The sequence below is a fragment of the Stigmatopora argus genome, chromosome 19 (genome assembly GCF_051989625.1).
Source record: "Stigmatopora argus isolate UIUO_Sarg chromosome 19, RoL_Sarg_1.0, whole genome shotgun sequence".
Classification (NCBI taxonomy): Eukaryota; Metazoa; Chordata; class Actinopteri; order Syngnathiformes; family Syngnathidae; genus Stigmatopora; species Stigmatopora argus.
This window is the reverse complement of record NC_135405.1, coordinates 1,744,593-1,757,115: the sequence shown is the minus strand read 5'-3', so window position 1 is coordinate 1,757,115 and position 12,523 is coordinate 1,744,593. Positions and strand designations below refer to the sequence as shown.

General features: G+C 41.1%; 1 protein-coding gene across 4 annotated transcripts in view; it reads left to right on the top strand.

The window, feature by feature from the left end:
- The window catches only part of mdn1 (midasin AAA ATPase 1), a 305,960-nt gene that overhangs the window by 132,930 nt on the left and 160,507 nt on the right, over positions 1-12,523 (top strand). For 3 of the 4 annotated variants that reach the window (XM_077586594.1, XM_077586595.1, XM_077586597.1), the window contains exons 33-39: positions 3,878-3,992; positions 5,720-5,947; positions 6,045-6,239; positions 6,927-7,135; positions 7,220-7,342; positions 7,455-7,652; positions 9,062-9,169. In XM_077586594.1, the coding sequence (XP_077442720.1) occupies positions 3,878-3,992; positions 5,720-5,947; positions 6,045-6,239; positions 6,927-7,135; positions 7,220-7,342; positions 7,455-7,652; positions 9,062-9,169 (1,176 nt within the window). The remainder of the gene's footprint in view (positions 1-3,877; positions 3,993-5,719; positions 5,948-6,044; positions 6,240-6,926; positions 7,136-7,219; positions 7,343-7,454; positions 7,653-9,061; positions 9,170-12,523) is intronic. The other variant, XM_077586596.1, reaches the window with a different exon arrangement.

Here is a 12,523-nt window from a genome sequence, read left to right as displayed (position 1 = left end):
CCACCCACCCCACCGGGCCGCCTCTCGGGAATAATGACCTATAAATATAAAAGTATCCCAAGTCCTGCGATGTGATATTATACGTCTGCACACCATGGTGTCGATGTACAAACGGGACCTCGTTCAGGCCTACTTAGATCCTTTAGGTCAGGGGTCTCGAACTCAATTTACCTGGGGGCCGCTAGAGGCCGAGTCTGAGTGAGACTGGGCCGCATCAGGATTTCCACAAGAAAAGCACTGATAAAACTTTCCAACGTTATCAAATATCTTTATTTTTTAACAAAAAATAATGAATTAAATAAATTAACTTAAAGATGAATAAAAAATAAATCAATCAGTAATATAAAACCAAATAATACTAATGAGCATACAGTAGATATATACTGGCTGGCTAAGTAGAGAAAATGAATTATTTTTATTCCGTTTCAAATGTCTGTATTAACAGCTCTTTAACCTTTAACTTTCTGAACTTGAATGGAACATTGAACATGAAATATTCTGAACACGGCTTCTTTTGCCTACTCCTTGCTGCTAGAGACCTGGCAGCGCTTCTTCTCACATAGTCACATTTGGCTTGAGGGAGGAAGCAGTGGAGACCCTCAGTAGAGCTTGAAGATGCTCATCAGTAAGTCTGGACCTGTACTTGGACTTATTGAAGTTCAAGGTGGAGAAGAGCTTCTCACACAAGTATGTGCTCCCAAAAAGGCACATGGTCCGCTTGAACCTTCGGGAAAGTTCAGGGAAGCTGGGGGTCAACTCTCTCAAAAATTGCCCAAGCTTGTCTGCTTCTCCACTCACCTCCCTGAACTTGGCTTTGAGTGCAGAGTTGCACTGCAGGTCAATGAGCTCCATTTGAAGCTCAGGAGGGGCATCTTGCACATCAAAGGAGAAGGGGTCCGCAAAAATTTGAAATGTGGCTTTGTGTGTCTTGAAGTCTGCAAATCTGTGATCAAATTCCTCCTGTAGCTTCGAAATGGCCTCAACATACTTCTCACCACTGAATGGTGTGCCTGCATCCACGAGAGCCTTGCATGCTGGGAAATGGCAAAGGTTTGTCTGAGAGAGCTGGGCTTTCCATAACACAAGTTTAGTGCAGAATGCTCTCACGTTGTCATAGGCAGCACTGACAAGTTGCCCCTGGCCTTGTAGCTTCTTGTTCAGTACATTAAGCTCATGTGTGATATCAACAAGAAAAGCCAAGTCCATGAGCCATTTGGGATCACTTAGCACAGGATCAATCAACTCACAAACGGCGTAGCTAGCTTTGACTGCTGCATTACTGTCTTTGGTAGCCTTCTTGAAGAGATCCTGTTGCCTCAGAAGACGTGTTTTAAGACTGGCAACCTGGTTGGCTCTCTCATCTCCCTGGTATTTTTCGTACTCCTCAGCATGTCTCATAGTACAATTACGTTTCAAATTGTATTCCTTGTGCACCGCAACTTTTTCAGTGTAAATGAGACACGTCGGGGTGCCCCTGTGTTCAACAAAGAAATATTGCACTCCCCACTTTTCTTGAAACTGTCTGTGCTCATCACCGACCTTTCTCTTCACAGCAGGCTTTGAAAGAGACATCTCTGGGGCTCTGTAATATGTTTTTCCACTTGGAATGAGTCTCGGGTTGATCTTTCACATTCAGTCGCGCGGGTTTGTGGCGCATGTGCACTTTCGCTCTCCGTTTCAATCGCGGAGATGGCTACAGACACTGACACAGGCTGGATCACGGATCATAGCGCCTCATTCAGTTCTATGCTGAGAGCAGCGGAGGAGTGTGCGCGCCGAGCGGAGTGATCGGCCTCACGGCTTCTCCTCCGCCCAGCTGATTGGAGGAATGAATGAGTGAGTGAGCGAGGCACTGGACAGCCCGGCCGATGTCCCGCCCTCCAGAGCCGTATACCTCACCGTGATTGGTTCATTCAGCTCCGAACCAAAGTTCCCTCTAATTTTTTGTTGGTCTGAGCAGAAAGACAACCTCCCTGAGCGCACTGAGTACCAGTGTGAGCGACATCATCGGTACTCGGATGATTCGCTTAAAGACGTTTCGCCGACGGACGTTTGACAGACGGGCAGGTCGCCGAATGGACGTTCCACCGAACGTTCATTCGGCCGAACGGAGGTTTCGCCGAAACGGGATTCGAACGCTCGCCCCGCCGGATCGTGTGTGTACAAGTTTTTCAACCTCGGCCCGCGGGCCATATACGGCCCGTTAGGATTTTTAATCCGGCCCGCCGCCGGTGTTTTCCAAATTATAGTAAAAATCAATGTTCGTCTACCATCAATGGCAGTCCGGGAATAAGCACTCTTGGGCAGGCAGATGTAGCAGAACCGAGCCGTAAAATGACAGCAATCGGGTCAAATCCATCCTAAAACAGCATTTAATGATTAAATACAAATACTGGATGATATCGCGATGGAGGCAAAAAAACGTCTATAGACGTCCATTCGCCAAACGGCTCAAAATGCTCTCAAATTCGGTCAAATCCAGCTGAAAACAGCGTTTAATGATTAAATACAAATACTAGTATTTGTATTTAATCATTAAACTAACAAATACTAGTACGACCTGTCCGTCTGTCAAACGTCCGTCGGCGAAACGTCTTTAGGCGAATCATCCGGTCACGACATCATCATTGCTCGCTATCGGCACACCAGTATCACACCTGCCACAAGCAGGTGCATGTCAATGTTCCCTCTAATTTTTCATGTAAAACATGCTGTAAAACAAGAAAAACATGAGTGGACAGAGCTACTGCCACTGGCTGCCACTTAAACGGCGCCATCATGGGGAAAGGGGTAAAAAAAAAAAAAATAAAAAAAAAAAAAATAATAAAAAAATAAAAAATAAAAAAAAAAATCGATATTTCATATTAAGACGGGGGCCGCAAATTATCGTCCCGCGGGCCGCAGTTGGCCCGCGGGCCGCAAGTTTGAGACCCCTGCTTTAGGTTGTTGTGGTACGCCAACTGGGCTTTACAAAGGCTGCAGACAACTCTTTCGTGTTTTTCTTAAAAATGCTTTCATAAATTGTACTTCTTTTCTGCTTTTTGGGTTTTCTATCGCCCTGGTTGACTTCCCTGGCCAACACGCTGTTATCCTGAGTCTCTACCGTTTCAACTGTGCACACGCCTTTTCCTGTCGGGTTCTGTGCAGCTTGAGTGCCACACTGACAGCGTAGGTCAGCATGCTCTTAATGACGCACTGATAGAAGGTGACCAGCAGGTTGGTTTTTAGTTGATCTTTCCTGAGTACTCTCAGGAAATCTAGCCTCTGCTGTGGCTTCTTGACGAGTGCTATGGTGGTTCCTGCCCAAGTGAGAGATATGGACCCCAGGAATTTGAAAGTCTACATTCGCTCCACACATACGCTGTTGATATACAGGGGGACGGAGTGGCCTGTTGGCTGTTGGGACGATTTTAATTAATATGACACAAATGTTTTCCAGCTATCCTCCTGACTACCAGAAAAAAAATGTTATCCAATACATTTATTTTGAAATTCCCCAATTTATGTGAAGTAATTGAAATAACCCCTACATATTTGGCATCATTGGAAAGCTCTGAATGTCCTCTATTGAGCACAAAGGGAAATAAGATTGGATGCACTGGGTGGGAGATATTTAGGTTTACAAATGTCTTCCACAAAGGACAAATTTGAACTACTGGTAGTTAGGAGGATAACTGAACCTCAAATGTCTTCAGTATACTTAAAAAACAAAGGAATAAGTTGCTTTTCCAATACTTTTAGAGGTGACTTAAAAAAAAATCAGAATTTTACACGTTACATTCGGTCATGTCATTTTGGATGAAACCTTTATTTTTCTTTATGCCTCGACCTACATAGTGCTAAAATCTAACACCTTTACCTTTTTGCTTTTGGACAGCTTTCACCCGCCCTCAGAAACCGCTTCACCGAAATCTGGTGTCCACAAAGCAATGACCGTACTGACCTTCATCACGTTATCCAACACAATCTACATCCTGGCTTATCACTGGATGGTAAAAACAGCTTGGAAACTTTATCCACTATTCACTTATTATTCCGGCAGATCTCATATCTTTCTCACTGAATTGTGTGTCATAATACAGTTTTCTAAATCCAGATTGTCTAATAAATTGTAAATAACCAAGAATCGCCGAAGATCACACCCCTTTGATTGGAAGTTAATGCTACTGTTGCCAGTATTCTAGATATTTTAAACATCTCCAGTGCCTTCCTCTACTTAAAGAAAACATGGTTTTATGGTTTCATATTGTTTTACACAGATTTTTAAAGTATTAAAACGCACTGAAGTCATTATTTGAAAAATAGGCCTCATTTGGGATTAAAATTGCGGCCTAGTTAAAGAGTGGTTTAGGTGTGTCGGCCTCACGGTTCTGAGATTGAGGGTTCAATCCCAGGTGGGTTCAAACCCTACTGTATGTGGAGTATGCGTGCTCTCCCCGGGCTTGAATAGGTTTTCTCCGGGCACTCCGGTTTCCTCGCACACCCCAAATAAATTCACCCTGGTTGAACACTCTGAATTGCCCCTTGGTATGAATATCAGCGTAAATAGTTGTTTGTCTCGTTGTGCCTTGCGATTGGCTTGCAACCAATTCATCATGTCTACCACCTGGTCCCTATAGCTGGGATAGGCTCCAGCACCCCGCTCCTAGAATCACTCTTGACTCAACTAGCTTTCAAATGACAGATAAAAAACACAAAAATAAAATTAAATTAAATTTTTCCAATTTTAGGTTCATTAGAAACACTAACACCTGAGTGAGTAGGCAAAACTCTAATTTTACACAACGATCATATCACACATGACTTACTGCCGAACAAGTTGATCATCGGCCTGCAAAACAACACTAATACCAATCGACACCATTTACAGTTGTGGTCAAAAGTTTACATACACTTGTGAAGAACATAATGTCATGGCTCTCTTGAGTTTCCAGTTATTTCTACAACTCTGATTTTTCTCTGATAGAGTGATTGGAACAGATTATTCTTTGTCACAAAAAACATTCATGAAGTTTGGTTCTTTTATGACTTTATTATGGGTGAACAGAAAAAAGTGATCAAATCTGCTGGGTCGAAAATATACATACAGCAGCGCTAATATTTGGTAAAATGTCCTTTGGCCGTTTTCACTTCAATTAGGCGCTTTTGGTAGCCATCCACAAGCTTCTGGCAAGCTTCTGGTTGAATCTTTGACCACTCCTCTTGACAGAATTGGTGCAGTTCAGTTAAATTTGATGGCATTCTGACATGGACTTGTTTCTTCAGCATTGTCCACAAGTTCTCAATGGGGTTTAAGTCAGGACTTTGGGAAGGCCATTCGAAAACCTTATTTCTAGCCTGATTTAGCCATTCCATTACCACTTTAATCTGTTCCAATCACTATCAGAGAAAAATCAGAGTTGTAGAAATAACTGGAAACTCAAGAGAGCCATGACATTATGTTCTTCACAAGTGTTGTAAACTTTTGACCACAACACTGACCCTGACAATGTCATGGAACCCAGCATTGTACCTCATTTGCCTTTAAACATCCTCCAACATAATCTCTGCTCAGATAGTGGGCGTCTCTGTTTGTGTGCTGGGAGGATTTTGAGATAATTAATAACCTTTAGAGAGGTGTTGAAAAAAATGGAAAATTGTTACCAACAATTCCGTGAGTGTTTGAATTTGGACATGAAAATGGTTTAAGAAAATGTATTTTTTAAATTGTCTTTTATAGGAAGAGATATTGCAGACCTGATTCTGGATTTCATAGAGTGGTTCACCCATCAAGATTTTGGCCGACACTGTGTCCTCAGTGTCAGAGACATTCTTGCATGGGTTAACTACCTCAATGCTGTGTGCGAGCGAGATAATGATGGTGCTGCAGAGTGGAACATGAAACAGGACACTGCTCAAGCTCTGATCCATGCTGCATGCATGGTTTATATTGATGGCATTGGTTCAGGTGGGCAAATATTTTTAATCCTTATTATGGATGTTTTTCATTAAAAGTTTTTAAGGACGGTGATTTTGTAATGTTTTTTCTCTTTTTCTTATTTAAGGTACCACGGTGTCCAGTTGCAACAACACTATGACTGCACGAAAGATGTGCTTGGGCTTCTTACATAAGCAACTGAAGTTGAATAATCCAAATCAGGAGACAATTGATGCTCTTGGAATCTATGACACCAGCCTTCTGAGAGTACCGCAGTGGGGAAAAGACTTCTTTGGCATCAAGCCATTTTACATTCCCCTAGGTATGATTCTGAATTTGTCTCATTGGATTTTGTCTATATGAATTAATTGTACATACAAAATAAAAAATCATTGCCTACACAGGTTTTCTCTGCTTGCTCTGGTTTCCTCCCACATCCAGAATAACATGCAGGCTGGTTGAACACTCAAAATTACTCATAGGTTTAAGTGTGAGCATAAATGATTGTTTGTCCCAATGTGCCCTACGGAGGGAGGGAAGGGAGGGGGAGGAACGGAGGGAGGGAGGAAAGGAAGGAAGGACTGAATGATGTGGCATTAAAATTTGCTCCCTCTAAAAGCTGATTAGTGTACTGGCACCTCGACGGGGTATGCATGGGAACTTGATCACTTTATTGTAACGTGGCGAAACGAGACAGCTACAAATATTTGTCCTCTAGGCCTGAAACTAATATCACTTGTTTTTAATGATTTAAAATTCTTCAAAAATAGGAGAGGATGTTTTTGTCCCGGGGGCTGTCATTTTAGTATAACTTGTCCAGTCTTTTCACATCTGTTCGGTCAATTAATTCGTTGGTAGAATTTTGTTTGAACTAATTTTAACACTACCGTCATTGAAACAATGGATACAGCAGTCTGCATAAGCGAAATGTGTAAATTCTCCAGTTCCTTCCTTAAGTAATATTTTAAATACTGCTACATTTCTAATGCAAACAATATCCTATATGCAGGTCCTTTGATTGAGACCAATCATCTGTCAGACTACACCATTGCATCAGGCACTACAGCAATGAATGCCCAAAGGCTTTTGCGTGCATTGAAACTTAAGAGGCCTGTTCTGCTGGAAGGATCACCTGGTGTGGGGAAGACTAGTCTAGTATCTGCACTGGCAAAAGCTTCAGGGAACTATCTTGTCAGAATCAACTTGTCAGATCAAACAGTAAGTGTTTGCTTCATATAAAATTCTATTGTGCAGTGAAATTATCTGGATCTCTACTATTGGTATTTTCCATTTTCCTGGCAGGATGTCACTGACTTGTTTGGGGCGGATCTACCCGTAGAAGGAGGAAAAGGAGGAGAGTTTGCTTGGCGTGATGGTCCACTTTTAGCTGCTTTGAAGGCAGGGCACTGGGTTCTTCTAGATGAGGTACAACAGCCTAACTTAGTGCACACATTGTGGCCTTTATTGTTGTCTACCAAAATGTTTTACTTGTGCAGAGGAATGTTAAATAAATCTGACTTTTGCTAAATGCCATCAGCTCAATTTGGCTTCACAATCAGTGTTGGAAGGACTGAATGCCTGCTTTGATCATCGAGCAGAAATTTTCATTCCTGAGCTGGGAATGACCTTCCAAGTTCGTCAAGAGAAGACAAAAATATTTGGTTGTCAGAATCCATACACCCAAGGTGGCGGTCGTAAGGGTCTTCCCAAATCCTTCCTCAACAGATTCACACAGGTAGCAAACAATAAAAAGTTCAGATCTATTTTTGCTTACTGTATTTTCCCAAATGTAAGTTGCATCTGAGTATAACAATTAACAATAAAAAGGAAAAAACATTTACAAGTCGCGCTCGAGTAAGTGAATGGCGAGCTAGCCTGTCTTGCCTGGTATGTCGAGAGATTGCACTCAAGAGCAACACTTTTAAACGCTGCCATTTCAAAGTATCTGTACTCGTAAGTTGAACAGCTTTTCATATCTTGGACCAGTAATTTATTTGCATATCCGTGTTTCATGACCTGAATATTTCGTATGTAGTAGCATTCATTCGAGATACGAGCTTAATGCGTTCTGGGACTGAGCTCGTATGTCCATTTTCTCGTAACTCAAATGAACGTTTCCCATAGAAATGAACTAAAAACAAATTAATTTGTTTGTAATTCGTTCCAACCCTTTGAAAAAACACCAAAAACAGGATATTGGATTGGAAATAAATTTTTATTTGTTCTAATTCGCCATCTATTAACAAAGTAACTAATAACTAGTTGTTTAATAGCACTAAAATGTGTTTAATATTATTAAAATTAGACAGATTTCACAGAGGGGAGAGCGAGAGGGGGACAGCGAGAGAGGGGGGGACTTTTTGCACGGCAACGCGCTCGTAACACAACATAAACAAATTTAAATGAACTTGGATTACGATGCAGACACTAAAAAATAAGTTTAATCTAACCCTTTACTAAACTTAATTCTAATTTTGTTTTAAATATTGATAACTTTCTTCTCCCGGGTTGGCTCTATTCGCCCCGCCTCCACCCTGACTTTCAGATGCAGCTAAAATGAACAAAAAAAAATGAATCAAAATATTCCCAAAATGATGCACACAAATGTCCTCACAATGGGATAACGCACGGCCACTTGCCAAAAAGTAGTATATACGCCATTCGCACTGACTAACGGGAAAAAACACTGAAAAAATGCAACGCTCCTTCCAGTGCTCGCAGATACATTACACGAGGGAGTTGCGACCAGAGAGACATTACACGAGGGAGTTGTGGGGAGAGAGACAGTGCCCATGATGTTCTTATGAGCAGCCTCTCACGTCCGCTGTCTGCTCGTATATCAAAATGTGTCTCGTATCTTAAGATAAATATTTGCTCAAAATTTTACTCGTATCTCAAATTGCTCGTATGTCGGGGCACTCATATGTAGAGGTACCACTGTAGTTGATTGCTGCAGCGCTATGTGAAAGGTTGTCTATTTGTGTTCTGCCATTGGCTGGCACCCAATTTAAGATGTATCCTACCTTCTCCTTATTGTTAGCTGGTACAGGATTTATGATTAATATTAGTTATTATTAATCTTCCTTTAATGTACTCTAACCATTGTTTTGTCTAACGAATATGGTAATTGTTTGTGTGTTTTAGGTGTTTGTGGACCAACTAACTAGCAAAGACATGGAGTTCATTGGAAAGTCAATTTTTCCTACCATTGATAAGGAAATTATTTCTAAAATTGTGGAGTTCAATGACACAGTAAGTTTTTTTTATTTTTAAATATTTTATGCAAGCAACAAAAATAACTGCAGTTTGTTTATAGTTCACTCATGGGGGTTGGCCTTTAGGGGGGTGGGGGTCAAAGATCAAAATGGTTTAGGCAAGGTGCCAAACTCAGTAAATCGTTAACCCCCAGGGCCCAACGTTCGATTGCGAGGATATTTTACTGAAATGTTTCAGATTGGGCCTAGGGCGACCTGGTGGTCGCAAAAACAATTTTGTTTTTTCAGGACTGGCTCCTTAAGACTTTGGTCTTGATGGGTCATCAGCAAAATAGCTTTTGCAAGAAAGGGGAGGGGTCTCATTAGGAAATTGAAAATGACCTTAGCTATTTTTTAACCCTAACTTTGAAGTGCTATAACTGTCTGTACTTTAGTGTATGTGCACCAAGCTTACTGTACTTGATGATTGTCCTGCCCTTTAGGGTCTTATAGGTCTCTTGCAAAAACTCAACAGTGCCAACTAGTGGCTAGAAAGTATCTCCTAACTTTTTCCTATCCCCTTCCTCCAAGGTTGGATGTTTTGACCTGATATTTATTATTTGTGTTCAGATGACATTGCTCTTGCTGTATTTCAAAGTCTATGTCCACGTGCTGTTGCTTTTTCTGTGACAGCCTGAAGTACTTTGGTCTGGCTCTTAATGAGAGCGTACAGCCATGAAATTTGGCACACCTTTCCGGTATTCCAACAAACTTTTGATGTGTTACAAGAATGTCGTACAAAAACTAACTCAACAGCGCCCCCTCTAATTTAAAAAATGGCCTGCCATATACAGTTTTTTGAACATAGAGCTGTGACATTTGATGAGTGGATAATTGGTGTGAAACTACACAAAAAGCCTCAACCATGTCCCATACCAAACAGGAAGTCAGCCATCTTGGTTTGAAGTTGGAAAAATCATTGATTTTGCCCATTTGCAGGCTTCGCATTTGAAAAAAATCCGTCCTAGGGACTTTTTCCAATCCGCCTCAAAATTGATGGGTCTGTTCCTCAGACTTGGCAGATCAAAAGTTATCAAAATGGTGAGTTTAAGCGATTGGGCGTGGCCTCCGTGAGGGGTCAATGATCAACTAGTGTTTGCCAAGTGCCAAACTCACTACATTGCCAAACACTCCCAAGGCCTATGTTCAACCATTAAAATCATTGCTCTGAAAAAAATCCAGTTTGCATACTCATATATATATATATTTTTTTTTTGTCTGTGCGCTAAACTCAATTTTTGTATGGCCCTGACCGCTTGAGTGACTGGTATTATTTCTTGCCGGCACGCTACTTATTGCGATCACACAGCGGACGTTCACCCTAAAAATAGTCTCCCCCCGCATTCCAAGCATCACGGTAACTCCATTCAAAACATCCCAGTGTTTCCATGTGCTTGCAGTGCTTTTAACCCTCAAAAACACTCAATACTTAAAGAAACAGCATATCAGAGCTATACAGAGGAAATGCCTGGCGTGTGAATGACAACACAATGTGGGTTTGAACGCTTGGAAAATGGACTGAAGCCATGGATCGAACACAATTTAACAGCTTTTCTAACCGATTGCTAACGGATGGCCAACATTGTAGTTCGGGCAGGCAGCGTTGCACAAGTTACGTGACAATTTGGAATGAATTGTCGATGCCGGTAAAACAGCGAGGAGAATCAAAGGCTTGGGAGTGATGCATGTCGCGAGTTACAATGTATTGTGGATGACTGGGCTCAAGTGTCGGCCAGCAGTTCGAGCTTTCGCCAAAGCTGCAATCAAGTTCCCGAAATACACAACTATGACTGACAGTGGAGCCTAACATGTTTAACGCCAAACTCTTTATATCAGTGTACCGTAAATAAAGCATTATCAAACTTAGTTTTGCTCATGCTGTTTTTAAAAGAAACACTAGTGCCAAGCCTAACATACACTACCAGCTAGCATAACATAGGCTAGCGGCGAGCATAACATAGGTACGCTAGCGGGTAGCATAACATATGCTAGCCTAGTGTCATGCTAGCGCCTTATCGGGCGAGGCGAGGCGTCCAATGTATTGACAAAAAACAGAAAATATTCCCGCAAATGAGACTGCCCTATCACACGGTGCGTTTTATAGGTGAAAATACAGTAAGTTATAAATACGCTTTAGTAAACGATAGCGTTTCAAGGAATAAAATGCATTTTCAAGAGAACACAAGAAAACAACCTGTCTTTGTCCGCCAGATGGCGATAATCTACCTTCTTTTACAAAAGTGGGTAATAGGTAAATAAATAAAAAGTTGCTCCAGGGAATCTGATGATGAATCAAACTTTGAAACATTTTAAATATGATAATGAATTAGACTTTTAAGATTTAAAATTGTACATTCAATTTGAGAATTGTGTTCATTTTGGTAGTAGTTTGTTTACCAGGTTTCCGTACCATATGTTGTGAATAAATGTTTTGTCATGCGACATGTTTTCAGTATTTACCAGTTACCAGTAATGGTGCAAAAAAAAATGTTGTACCAATTTTTAGTCACAACTTATGGGTGCACATTATACACGGGTGCACGGTATACTCAAATAAATCCGGTATTCTTTACATATGCCTGTAACTGTGATATTTAATGAATACACTTAAAAATTGTCCTTGTGTACTTGTATTTTCGTATAGGCGTGATGATAGGTTTATTAATAGGTATACTTTAATAAAAACAGAGAGACATCGTTGACATATTCCAGCTTTGAAACTTGCAAGTGAAAATCGTCCCGGCTCGTCCTCGCCACTGTGACATTCTCCAGAAACGGCATCCTCTGTCCATTTAGTCGCGCATAATCAAAACATCTAAGGTAATCTGATTCAAACAATTGCATAAGCTAACCGAATAACACCATTAAGGTAAAAAAACAACTGCCACAACAATTTCATATCAGGTCGGAAACCAAAAAACACCTGCGTAAGAATTTGCCCAAGTAAGCATACAAGTTGACCTGAGTGGATCGGAAACCAAAACAACTGCGTAAGAATTTGCACAAGTAAGCATAATAATTCCATATAAGGTGAAAACGGAGCGACAGTATTTTTAAACAATATGCGAGTATTTTCGGAAGTTGATTCGATTATCGCCATCTGCCGGAATCCAAGTCAAAACAATTTAAGAGTCCTTCGTAGATCTTCATTGCGAACTCAGATCAACAGTCCTCGGCCTGGAACATGGTGTCCTGTCCGAGTCAGAATGCTTCGTAAGAATGATTTAATAATATGCACATATTCCATATGTGCCCTAATATGCACATATATAATAACATCCCAGAATAACCCCAACACGTGAAAACATGTAGTATGTATGTAGAAATAATAGGGGTGATCCTACATTGCAGT